This window comes from Pseudopipra pipra, chromosome 6 (assembly GCF_036250125.1).
Source record: "Pseudopipra pipra isolate bDixPip1 chromosome 6, bDixPip1.hap1, whole genome shotgun sequence".
In the NCBI taxonomy this organism is placed as follows: domain Eukaryota; kingdom Metazoa; phylum Chordata; class Aves; order Passeriformes; family Pipridae; genus Pseudopipra; species Pseudopipra pipra.
The window spans coordinates 30,632,505-30,645,233 of record NC_087554.1 but is presented as its reverse complement, the minus strand read 5'-3'; the positions used below and the strand labels follow the sequence as shown (position 1 = coordinate 30,645,233).

General features: G+C 48.4%; 1 protein-coding gene and 1 long non-coding RNA gene across 7 annotated transcripts in view; one reads left to right on the top strand and one right to left on the bottom strand.

The window, feature by feature from the left end:
• ACTN1 (actinin alpha 1) overlaps positions 1 to 9,687 on the bottom strand; it is an 88,085-nt gene extending 78,398 nt beyond the window's left edge. For 2 of the 6 annotated variants that reach the window (XM_064658331.1, XM_064658330.1), the window contains exon 1: positions 9,453 to 9,687. In XM_064658331.1, the coding sequence (XP_064514401.1) occupies positions 9,453 to 9,557 (105 nt within the window). In that variant the 5' untranslated portion in view covers positions 9,558 to 9,687. The remainder of the gene's footprint in view (positions 1 to 9,452) is intronic. The other 4 variants (XM_064658327.1, XM_064658326.1, XM_064658329.1 and 1 more) reach the window with 2 other exon arrangements.
• A 214-nt stretch (positions 9,688 to 9,901) lies between these two features.
• LOC135415878 (uncharacterized) lies at positions 9,902 to 12,464 on the top strand. The gene is made up of 2 exons (XR_010431319.1): positions 9,902 to 10,237; positions 12,147 to 12,464. It is a non-coding gene; the product is annotated as an uncharacterized LOC135415878 (long non-coding RNA).
• Positions 12,465 to 12,729: the final 265 nt, after the last annotated feature.

The following is a 12,729-nucleotide window of genomic DNA, read 5'->3' as shown; positions in this document are numbered from 1 at the left end:
GGCATCTGACTACAGAGCAGTCTGCAGAAAATCAAACTGGATCAATGAATCCCTGCAAAAAGCCCTATCCCAATGCAGAAACTGCACAAGAAGGACTGCCAACTCTGGAAGATTAAGTTTTTTGTGGCCATACCTTTTTTGAGGAAGGCAAGACTCCCAGATACACAGTCTCCCCATCCTAAAGGGCACCTTCCACAAAAGAGGAAAGCAATATCCTACTTCACAGAAGAAATCCCCAGTGCGTTGAAACCACAATGACAGGAACAATACTCATTCACAGATGACTACCCTGATGGTACTGCCAGCAATATGTCATGTCCCTGCAGGTCAGGTAGCTCTGCCTAGCCAAGGAAAGCCAAACCCTTGCACCACAATAACCCACTTTTACTTCTCTACTCGCCCTAGGAAAAGCAGGTCCCTACACCTCTCACCAGCCCTCACCCACAATAGCCAGCCCTTAGTGGTGACACACCACTATTGGCATCCCCTGCACAAGCTCTTCAGTGACTCCCCTTGCCCCTTCCTCAGGAGTATCTTTCTCTGCTTGGTCTCCTTGTTTTCTTTTCCTTCAGAGGTCTTCAGTTGAGGACTGGCAGAAACTGAGCTTGGTATCACCGGTTGGAGAGCGAGGATTTCTGCCAGGAGAAAACCAATGGATCTGGGCATCTTGCCCAGAGTGAGTTCAGACTTGGCTCACCACAGCTGGAAGTAGTCTCATCCCTGGCCAGAGTTCCCCAACGGCCCAACAAAACCCTTGGGAAACAGCAAGTTTCCACATGTCGGCCACTCTGAAACAGACTGGTTCCTGTTCATGAATGTACTCCCCCACTGCTCCCACCCCGCCTTCTCTGCACTGCGCAGCCACCTCCAAGTGCCACTGTCAAAAGGTGCTTGATGAGCAAGCACTGACGAAGCGCAGGGTCTCACGCTGTGTGCAGAGAACCAGGTGTGCCAATAACAATGCTTCCTCTGGACAGGCTCCTCTTGTACAGCAACACTACAAGCAGAGCTAGAGGGACGGCAGAAGCTTGAACAAACGTACCCCCACACTCCTTTTGCCACCACACCCTTGCACTCGAGCTACTGCTCTCCCCTACTTCATTGGTGGGAGACCTCCACATCTCCCAAACCAGAGAAGCCATGTAGGAAACTCACCTGGAAGCATAAATATGCTTAAAAAGCAGGAACTGATTTTGGTAGCAATCAAAGTTTTCCTTAGGAAATTAAGTGCTTTCCGTTTTGATAAACCCTGGCGTAGGTGTGGTCTAAACAGCTTTAAACAGCCTCTTTTTTTTGACATTGTTTAGTAGTTAAGAAATTACCTGGCTTTGTTTTCACCCATGGAGTCAAAATTTAGAGCTTTCTTGGGTTTAATACATTTAAGTAGCAGATCTAACTCTTCATCTACTGAAGGGTAGATTTAAATAAAGTGAGGGGGATTACAGGTAAGGAAGTACATTAGATAGCAAGAGAAATTCGGCTGCTGTAGTGCCACGGAATCTGGCCAGGAAACAGGGCTCTAGGATGTACACATCACTTTCCATGATGAAGAAAAGAGCACTTAGCTGGGATGCTGAGACCATACATGGTTCTCTCACTCTCTCTCATCTCTCAGAGGCCTTTATGGGCTAGCTCCTGCAGTGAAGATGTAACTTCCATTTACAGCGGCAGTGAAGTCTGAATGTGTAGCATCATATGTTGCAGTGAGGAGTAGCAAGTGTCCTGGCTGCCTGATCCAAAGGCCATGGAAAGCAGAAGTCCTTCCTCCACTGCCAACTGGCCTTTGTTCGGCATCTCTGTAGGACACGGGAGGTGTCCTCAGTGTTGTAAAAGGAAACACAAGTATTCTGTGTGAAACTTCTCCAGCCACCCAGCACTGTGCTCATGGAAGGAGCAGAGTGAACCAGTTGCACATCCATGTTGTTTTGTGTGACAGAGACACAAGATTTCACAAGGTCCTCTAAAAAATGAGGGCCACGCACAGGACACATGAGCAGAGCCCACCTGTGCTATCCTGAAGGACAGGCAGTAATGCTCAGTCACTGCAAAGTCAAGCAGACTGCCAAAGTAGCAACCAGCTCATCCATCAAGTCATCCCTGCCTTCCCATTGACCACATAAGCCATTTAAGAGGATGTGGAAAAAGCTGCTGCTTAAGAAATCTGCCCTGCAGCCTCACCTACCTATCAACTATCCACACTGGTGTGTTTCTGTAAGACTGCCCACTAGCTCTGGATTGCTGGTGTTCAGAAACCTACTTGAAACCACTCCAATCTGAGTGACAGACAGGTGCTATGGAAGCACACAACGCTGGTGTCCACTGGAGCCAGTGTAGCCAAGACATGGTCTTTTCACTTGCCAGTACTTCCCATCTTGGCTCTAATACAATAGGAAGGCCAATTTTGCTGTCATTTCTCACCTCACAGTGTTGAACACATTTCCAGTCTACATGATAGAATGTCAAATTGAGAACTTATCTGGATGAGAGACCAAAATTCTCTATGCACACATACCCCAGCCCTGCCAGTGGGAGCTGTTTCAGAGCGCTGAGGTTTGAGAATGTCTCTGCAGAGCCTCATTTATGTTGTAGTGCTTCAAAGGAGCCATGGATTTGGAAGAAGAAGAGGAGGACAACTGCAGGTAAAGGCATGAGGACAGCAAGCTGCAGTACTGGTACAAGGGTTGGCTTGCAAAGGCCTGACCCGACCCTTACCAATAGGGTACACTCATTGCCAGCTGAGCGGGAAAGACACAACGACAGGAAACCAGCACGGGAAAAAAACAGTTCTGCTTTACTGCCTAATAGGGAGCCAAGAGGTAAAACTGGCAGCAGGCCACACCACAAACATCCTATGACCAAGTTCTGCTCTCATGCAGAGGGGGAACGAGACCGGGGAAGGCAGGGAACAAGAGCAGGGAAGGCAACGGCAGGAGGGGAACAAGAAGTGAGCTTTTTTTTGTTAATCATATTCATGATTTGCATTAAGCATTTTCATGATTTGCCCAAGAAGACCCCAGTTCTGTCTGAGGGATCTGGGTGACTATTGGGAACCTGTATGTCAGTGTCACATGCCAGGATCAAAATAAAGTGGTGGGTGGCTCTACAGACTTCAATAATAGATTTCTCTGGCATGACCAGCACCAGATAGACACTACTGCTGCTGACAAGTTCATCTCACCACTCTACACCAACTCATCCCAACAGATCCAAGCTCTGGGTAACATGCTTCAGCCCCAAAATCCCAGAGTTAGAGCAAATCTTACGCCTCTATGAAGAAAAGGTAAGTGCCTCTCCAGCTGAGGTTATGTTTTTCCTACCCTAGCAGTTGTCAAGCATATTATATGTCTTTTACCCCCCTTTAGGCACAGTTCACATATGTGAGGGGATGACAGTTGCTATAGAAGATTTGTAGAAGTCATGCTAAGCACATTCCTTATGGTAACCATCATGTTTCCAATAGTCACACATGGCAAGAAATCGGTTGTATATTCTCATACAAAAGAAAACTCTGTTGCACTCTGTCTTCCATCTTCTCAAACACCATTTCTTAGATTGCACAAAATATCTCTAAAAAAATCACAGCAGTACATCCAGCAAGCCCCTGGGGCAGACACAACAAATTAAAGTGAGACAAGTCCACCGTATGTTGTATTTTTGCAGCTTCCCAACATTTCCCTAGACAGTTCTTCAGCCTCTTTTCTACAGTGACTGCTTTCCACACCTCATTGTAAGAAAGAGCACAGCCATTCTCTTCTAGCGTAAGCGCACCCCAGAGAGCAGCTGAGGTGTCAGGCACAACAGTGATAATCCACAGGCAGCTGGAAAATACTCTCAGTCCTTCCCCAGCACAGCCATGCAAGTTTTCACCATCTCAGTCACTGCTGCTTGTGCCAACCTTAAGAACTTGAGGTCAATGTTTTCAGTGGATTCCAGTGAGGCAGCACAGAAAAGCACACAGACTCACAACCTGGCTGGGGAGGCCAACTGAACCCTGCTCCTCCTCCAGTTAAAAACGCATGAGAACTGCACCTCTCACACAGCACACACGAGAAGAGCAAAGTGCCTACACCAGGAGCAGCTGGGACCTCAGGGCTGGCAAGAGCAGTTATCGTTCACTGGTTCACCACTCAAACACACATGGCTCTAAAACTGTGATTCCAGTGTTCACGAACACGTCTACTGAACAGGTTTACCAGCCCACATTCTCAGCTACATCCAGTTAAACTTGAATTATAAAGCACCTGGTTCCTTCTGAGGGGACAAGTTCTCACCAGACAGACAAGAAAACTGGTTTCCAAACAGCTTCTACTTAAAGATGCCCTAAGTGGCACACAGATGCCCTAAGCCATGAGCACTGCAAGCAGGCAAGTGGTCAAGGCAGAAAATAATGTTATCCTCTCTAGCCTTTGCACTTATGCACAGGAAAAATGTCATTACTAAATCACATGCACAAGAATTTAAACTGATTGCCTGAAGCAGTCAGCAAGAAATTCCCCAGACAGACACACTTTACATCACTGGGCTGATAGCTGGATGCCTTTGAGGTGTTTCACCCTTCCCTAGAGGATTAGAAGGAAAAGTTCAATACAGTTTGATGAGTATCATATGCTCATAAGTTGATCCTTGGGATCTATTATAGAGTCTCCCTCAAAGAACATGGTCTCCTCTAACCCATGCCTACTTTCCCTTAGTTTCCCCCCTTACACAGCATTCTGAATAGGAGGGAAAAAGAAACTGTGATTGTGACTTTTACATTTTCTCAGAGATAATAAGTCACACTCATACCACCTGATCTGAGCATGCTACCAGCAGGCTTGGAGGTGGGGTGTTTCCATGAGGGCTCTGCTTAACGGATACTTTCTATCATTAACAACCCCATCTCAAACAGCACAGCAAAATTCAAATCATAACAAGAGCAGTAAGACCTGCTGGATACAGACACAGTAGGGTCACAAGACCTATGGCTTTTTAGGTTACTGTATCTTTACATGCAGAGCACGGCATAGAGTGATGAGAGGGGTTCTGGGAGACTGCAGTTTCTAACAGGGAATTTCTGTAAGTTCATGAACCACTGTGCTTAGTAAGCACTTCTTTAGGGCAGAAAAGGTGCTTCCAAAGTTTGTGCTATCACTGTTTCAGGAGCACCACAAATCTGAACAGTGCAGTTCTCTCAGACAGAGATATCATTTATTGCCACATTGCCACAGAGATGTCAAACCTGATGAGGTAGAGCAGCACTGGATAAGGACAAGGACATTTATGTCCATCAATTTTATTTTTGTTTTAAATAAAGAAAAGCGTTACTATCATTCCCTACAGCATTTAAGTTACATATGGCTGTCTTCTACATGCTGCAAATGAACACTGCTTCCTACTCATATTGTCAAGACAGCAGCTGTCAGGTCAAAAAGCAATTTGGCATTTAAAGTTTCCCTGCTGGCTCTTCGGTTGGAACAGTTGCTTCAGGTCAGATTTTAAAATAAACCTGAATGAGGTGTACCTTGAGCAACCAGCTCATGAAATGAGAGTGGCCAATGGGAGAGTCTGTTGCATGGAGGGCCTGAAGGCTGACCCCTACCAGCCCCCCCCCGCAACAACACCAGCTTCACCCCAGTGTCATTCCTGACCTCTCTGGGATGCTCAGGAGGCAGTGGATGGAAGTTGCTCTTCTCACCATTACTCTTGACCTCACCTGCGAAGATGAGGCAGGCATGCTGAGCACCAAGTGGTTCACCTAGTCCCTCATGCCAAATCCAGCTCCTGAACCAGCCCGTCAGGAAAATATTAACACTGCAGCTGGCCATTTGTCATCAACTGGGAGAAATGTCCTTGTGGGCATAAGTGACAATCTCTTGGCCACTAAACACCCATGTGTGTATTTTTTACATGGCAAGCTTGTCTATCTCGACAGCAAGGTGAGTCTGTTGCACTGGCTTTCAGCAAGTTTTGCTTTGTAACACTAGGAAACAGAAGGATCAATCTTGTTATGCCTTGGCTAGTGCTACTTGGAGGCTTGACTCCAGACAGGAGAGAAGGCAGAAGAAAGAAAAGGCTATTAAAAGAAACTACTGAGATGAGTTCAACAGTTCAAACTACTGAGATGTAGTTCAAAGGAGAAAGTATTTTAATCCCCAGAAGAGACCCCCTGCTCCTGCACAAAAGATTGTGCAGAGGCTTATATCAGATGAAAAGTAGCTGAATTCATTCTGCACATTGTATTTTTTGCCACTTAGGAATAGCAATGCTATGACAAGCTCTTTAAAACCTCTTAGAAAGTCTCTTCCGATAGACATGAAAAATAGGCTTCATATGGAAAGCTGCTTTCCTCCCAGAAACTGTCATTTTATTCCTACATCGTAAAACAGTAGCTTCCCAGGAAGAAACAGGTAGGAAGAGGTGCGAGACCATCATTTCTTCTCTGTATCATATTCAAGAGGCTAGGCTTCACCCTTCAAATATGAAATTCACTCTGCACTTTGCCTATTTACCTATTGCAAAGCACCATCCAAAAGAGCAAAGGCTGTAATAACTGTCTCAGTGCAGGGAGGGAACATACAAAGCAGCTCCCAAAAACTCAGCAAACTTGTCCTTATAATGCTCCTGTAGAGGCTGTTACTAAAAATCAGTAGATGCTCCCACTTCTGACATCCACCCTGAGTTCTGCTGAATCCGTGCAGCCAGGAGAAGGGAAGCTGGACGTAATTCATCTTTGAGCAACATCTCTAGACTGCTTGCTTCCCAAGTTTCAATTAGTTCCAGCAGCACAAAGCCTGGCAGGATAGCACTGTGGCACAGCCATACCCAGCCCACAGGGCCTTACTGAGCCAAGACACAAAGGGGATGGGTTGAAAACAGCCAGCAAGACACAGACACTTCTTGCACAGACACTTGCTCACTCCATTACTGACCATGTCACCACTTTAGACGTGCTGTCCCTGCTCCCAGAGAGGGCCCGAGCATCAAACTTTCAAGTCTGCCTCACTGGCTGGCTTCAGTGCTATAAATACAACAATAATTCAGTAGTACTTCAATCAGACTTAGGTGAAGGAAAACCTAAAACACTTGAGTCAACCAGAAAAGACTGAGCCTGAAGAGAACCTACACAAATACTTGGGAAGCATGAATCTCTCTTGTTCATCTCCATAAGCTATTAACTAACATGTACTTTAATGAACATTTATATTTAACTACTGCAATGATTTCATTTCACAGGCAAGAAAGAGTGACAGTTTTACTGCACCACACATCCCAGGCTTATGCTTGGTAGATATTGCTACCTCCATACCTCTGAAGGAAGCAAGCCCCAAGACCCCAACAGGGCTTTTAGTCACATTCAGACCCCTGTGAGAGAGGATCAAGACTGTCTTTGATATCTGCACAGCCTGCCCAGGCTGGGGTCCAGTCATCAATCCCTCTGGGGGGTCATTAACCTGATGGGCTGCAACTGGGAAGAGCCATCACTCCCAGACCTGATCCTTCCTAACTACAGACACCAGAGGGGTGGGTCCCCATAAAACCATGAGCTTGCACTCGTGGCTGAAGGGAACAGCTTCAGTTGTCTATCAGCAGGAAGAGAAACAATAAAGTGATCTCACCACCAATAACTGACATTTAACCATATAGAGCCCTCCCGCTCAGCAAGCTGGAGAGTGACTCCCAGCACATCAAGTTCAACTGGTAGCAGTCTACCATCAAAAGAAGTTGGCTTTGATTATTCTGAAGCAGATGTATTCATTCCTTAAAAATCCCTCTTGGCTTCTCCCCTCTGCACAAGTAACCCAAGTTAACAGAGTAGCTCTCTGTCACCCTCTTGTGATAGGACCAACAGGACTTAAAGTCTCCTGGAAGGAGGTAATATTAAAAGCATATTTACAGCATGTACCACAAACTGGGGTTTGAGACTTCTTTTGAATCCAAACGTTCCACTCCTGCTTCTGACAACCAAATCAGTGTCCCACTATACAGAAAATATTTTACCTCACTCTGCACCATGAAAGGCAAAAAAACCCCACAGCATGACAACCATTTCCCTTTACAGCCCATGAGCAAGGCTGCCCATCTCGCTCTGGGCCCCACTGGCTGTTTCTAGATGTATTGGCCAGACGTAGGCGTAGGCCTGGAAACAGAGTTCGCAGCCAGGCAGAGCTTTTGAAAAGGAAGAGACTTCCCTCCTCAAAGGAATAGAGCTCTGACTTCCGATAAGCCATCCAGGACTCACACCCCAGATCAAGATTACATTCCTCGCTTTTCCTTTGTTGAAACATAAGCTCACACACTATCAACTCTTTCTCCATTAAATGCCCTTGTTTGTATACTTTACTTCTTATGCTCTCTACTCTCACCACTCAAGATCCTGAGTGAGGAAACCAATGACAGAAGGTCTGTAGATATCACCTTCGATTAACTCATCAGGCTCCAGGGGAAAGACTTCTAAGCGGCACCATTTCAGACAGCTCTGAACGGGAGAACCTGAAAACCCATAATCTGGAAGCAGAGGAGTGGGGGAAGAAAAGGGTTAAAGAGGAATAAGCACCTTCTCACTGGTGTGTTATCCTTCCCAGTTGTTCCCAGCTCCTTACAGAAAGCCCTGCACATCAGGCTACACTATATATATTAATATATCATCCATGTATAAAAGGCAATATCATCCCCTCTCGCATGGAAGGTTTGGGGTTCTCCTGCCTGCTCGCAGCTCGGGAAGCGCAAGGCGCGATCCAAAAAGAGCCAAGAGAGAACGAGTGACTGTCTGGGAAGCTCGGCGGGAGCCTGCTGCACCCCGCGGTGCCCCAGCCATGCCAGCACGAGTGCCTTTCCAAATTCTGCTTTATTGTTGTCTGATGGAGTGACTAAAACGGAAATGTTTCGGGGATTAGGATTCCTGAGTGATCTAATACAGGATGCTTTTGGTTTAAAGAAGGAGGGGAAAAAAAAAATAACTAGCGAGCGGAGCTCCTCCTGAGCTCCCCTCCCCACCGCCACCCTTTCGGTTTAAAAAAAGGGCCGAATGTTACCATTTTTGGACATGAGCTCCGCGCAAGCCCTGCCCTAAACCACACCATTCAAACCAGAAGCCAATTGCCGTCCCGCCGCCGGCCGGCGGGGCCGGGGCGCGGGCGGCGGCGGGCGTGCAAGGGGGATGCGGTGGGGCCCCGCCATCGCCCCCCGGCGTGCCCGCTCCGCCCGGCCGCACCTGCGGGCCAGGTGTCGGTGACAGGGCGGACATCTGTTGCTGTGGGGGCCCTGCCGCCGCACATCCCTCCCTCCCTCCCTCCCGGTTCCGCCATCACCTGCCCGCCCGCCCGCCCCCGCGGCCCCGCCACGCCGCGCAGCGCCGCGCCAGCCCCCGGCCGAGCGCGCACCGGCCCCGCTGCGGTGGCGGAGGGGGCGGCGGGGCCGGGTCCCGGCAGCACGGCGGATGGGCGTGCGAGGGGAGAGGACAGAGGTGCGCCCACCTTCCTCTGCTGCTTCTCCCAGGCTGGGTCGAGGAGCAGGTCCCGATCCCAGTCCTCCTCTGGCTGCATGTAGTCGTTAGTCTGCTGCGGGTCGTAGTGATCCATGGCTGCGGCGGCGGCTGCTGCTGCCCTGCCCGTCCCGCCCCGTCCTGTCCCGTCCCGCCGGTCCCGCGGCTGTGCCCGCTGTGCCCGTCCCGGCCCCGCGGCCGCTCAGCCCGAGCGCGCGGCGGCGGCGCCCGCTCCCACCTCTCCACTCCGGCCGCGCGCAGAGCCGCGGGGGCGCGACACACCGCCCCGCCCCCCGCCCGCCTCCGCGCCGCTTATTGGCCGCGGCCCGAGTGGCAGAGCCCACACCCATCAGAGATAGCGCTCTCTTATTGGTTATCTCTAACGTCCGTCATGGTGCCAATCAGACCCGATAGGCTGTTTACGGTAGCCCCGCCCTACCGCCATCACCGCCGACGCCTCGGCGGCGGGGGCCGAGGCCGCGGGTGGGTGCGCTGGGCTGGGCATGGGCGGTGGGGCGCGGTGCGGTGCCGTGCGGTGAAGCTCAGCGCCGCTTTCGGGGCATTTGTCCCGCGGCGGGATGGGGCGCGGGATGGGGCGCGGGAGCCTGTAACTGAAGCGCCCTCACAGGCGGTACGGCTGAGCGGAGCGAGCCCGGGCGGCATTTTACGGAGAATCACAGTATCACAGAACACTCGGAGTTGGAAGGGACCCACAAGGATCATCGAGTCCAACTACTGGCCCTGCAGAGGACCAGGAGTCACACCATGTGCCTGAGGGTATTGTTCAAATGCTTCTTGAACTCTGTCAGCCTTGGTGCTGTGACCCTGGGGAGCCTGCCACCCCTGGGAGTGCCCAGCCACCCTCTGGGTGAAGAACCTTTTTCTAATAGCCAACCTAAACCTCCTCGACACAACTTCAGGTGTGTCAGGTCCTGTCACAGCGAGGATAATTTTGTGTGGCAGGGCTGGTGACTCATCCTGCCGGCCCCGGAGTGAGGGTGCTCAGACACAGCCCTGCAGTCAGGCCGCTGCTCCACTCAAAACGTGGCTTCCTTGTGGGGTCCCACAGGTGTGCCTGCACTCAGAATGCAAAAAAAAAAAAAAGACCATTTTATCCTGTTCCTGACTGGTAACCTCTTGTCAAGGTTGGGATTGCCAGCTCCGGCGGCTGAGGCTTCACACCTGGAGTCAGCAGGTGCAGCCATGGAGCACCCAGCACTGCGCCAGGGCCTCCGAGACACTCCTGCTGCTTTCTGGCCACAAATATCCTGTTTGACAGGAAAACACTAAACTGAAGTGTGTTTGGCTCATCGAGGAGCTCCCTAGTAGAGAAACACATCTTAAGGAATGTACTGACATGCAAACACTTGACGCAAACAAGTAGATGGGGAAAAAAGGACAGGAGAATTGTTACTTTCCCCTGGTCTCACTGAGAAGCACAATGACATCTCTCACAAAAGTGAGAGGAAGCCCAAGGAAACACCATTCCACAACACCATCCAGAGCAGAGTAAGGTTGTGTCCCAATTCATCCACATGCAGAGGAAGCGGAGAGTTTAGGCCCTGGAATGTGGAAAAGAGAGATTCTGAGAATGGACGAGAAGGACACTGCAAAGCATCAGGCTGAATTGAGCAGAAATGCTCCACATCAAGCAGTATTTAGCCCTGAGCTCCACTTGCAAGAGGGGAATTTTTCTCCTGATTCTTAAGAAACATTGGAGGTGAAATTGGATATATTCTTTCACTTCTTGGCATAAATAACTGTGCAGACTGTAATGGACAGATGCTCTCTATGGTACTCTGTCTTCATGTGTCGTATGATGCTCCTTATGTACGCTTGCAGACATCAAACCCACAAATATAATTATCAGAATTGCTGTGCATTGTTCAGAGACTTGTATTTACTCTGTGATGCATCACTTGAGATAGAAAGATTATTTAAATATGTAAATGCAGTCATACTCATGATTTTCAAAAGAAATGTAAGATGTCACCATTTGGAGACCATTTGGGAAACCAGGCTACTGAGGGCATTCCAGCTCCAGGGAGCCAGAGCTGAGTAAGCCAGAACTACCAGGCACTTCAGAAATCCTCCTAGATGTGCTTCATGATGAAGTGCCAGGGAATGAAAAATAGTCATGTTACTCTAGAGAGCTGGTAATGGACTCAAAAGAAACTTCCCCCACCATTCTGCACTGCAGAGAGGTGCAGATGATGATGGCTGTTTCTTGAGGAGCAGGGTGGAGGAATTTACATTGGGAAAATAGGTAAATCATTAAGGTTTGAAGAGAAAGGGCCACTTTTTATATCTTACAACCATTCAGTGAACACCCAGTAACAAACTGTGAATCAACAGCTACAGCCTAATCGCATGATAGAGACAATGAACATGTATAAAAGTTTTGCATCTTCTAATTTTTATTATTTATCAAGACCCTTTCCACATGATGAATGTGGAAGAATATGGGAATTGGTAAGATCTGGGGAAACAAAAGGAGGAGGGAAGGAAACACATTCCTTGAGAAAAGTTCTAGGCTTTGTATTTTAAGGCGGGGGGTCCTACTCTACTGTTTCCCCACCCTTATACTTTAAGAGCCCATTACTGAAAGCCACATTTCCGACCTTCCCAAATGTGGTGAGTGGTGTCAGCTGCCATTTAGTGAGTGGGGATTTTCATCATTTTCCAGGAAATGCTGAACATCATGGAGATCCAAGCCTTAAGACATGCAATCCATTCCTGTGAGGCTGAATCTTCTGGATGCTACCTCTTTGGTTCCTAGAGTTGAGTCACAAAGCAACTATCCCCATAGTCATAATGTTGTTTATTCTTACCTATGTAAAATACACCCAGTGATCTCTCTTATGAGGGCTGGTGATACTATAAACAGAAAAGTGTTTTTAGTTGCCAATATCCTGTTCATGTACTTATTCTTGCATGGGGCTGAGGATGAATTAGACAATTTAATGTACACCATCAGTGCAATAAAATATTAAAAAATCAAGAACTACTGTGACGTTTCTAGTGTATTAGAGCCTCTTTCCTAATTGTCCCTGACATTTGTATTTCTAACTTCCTCATCCTCACTTCTCAAAATTCTTGCCTGGATTTCTGGGAAATATCTTAATTTTTCACTCCTAAGCCCATCCCAGCTTTTCACAAACTCCTTAACAAAAGGAAGTGAGTGTTCTTGGCCAGAGCTTTCTGAACTTACGAGCAATAGTGAGGATGGGAAAAAAAGACTTTCTAAACTTGGGATAGTTCCCGAATCC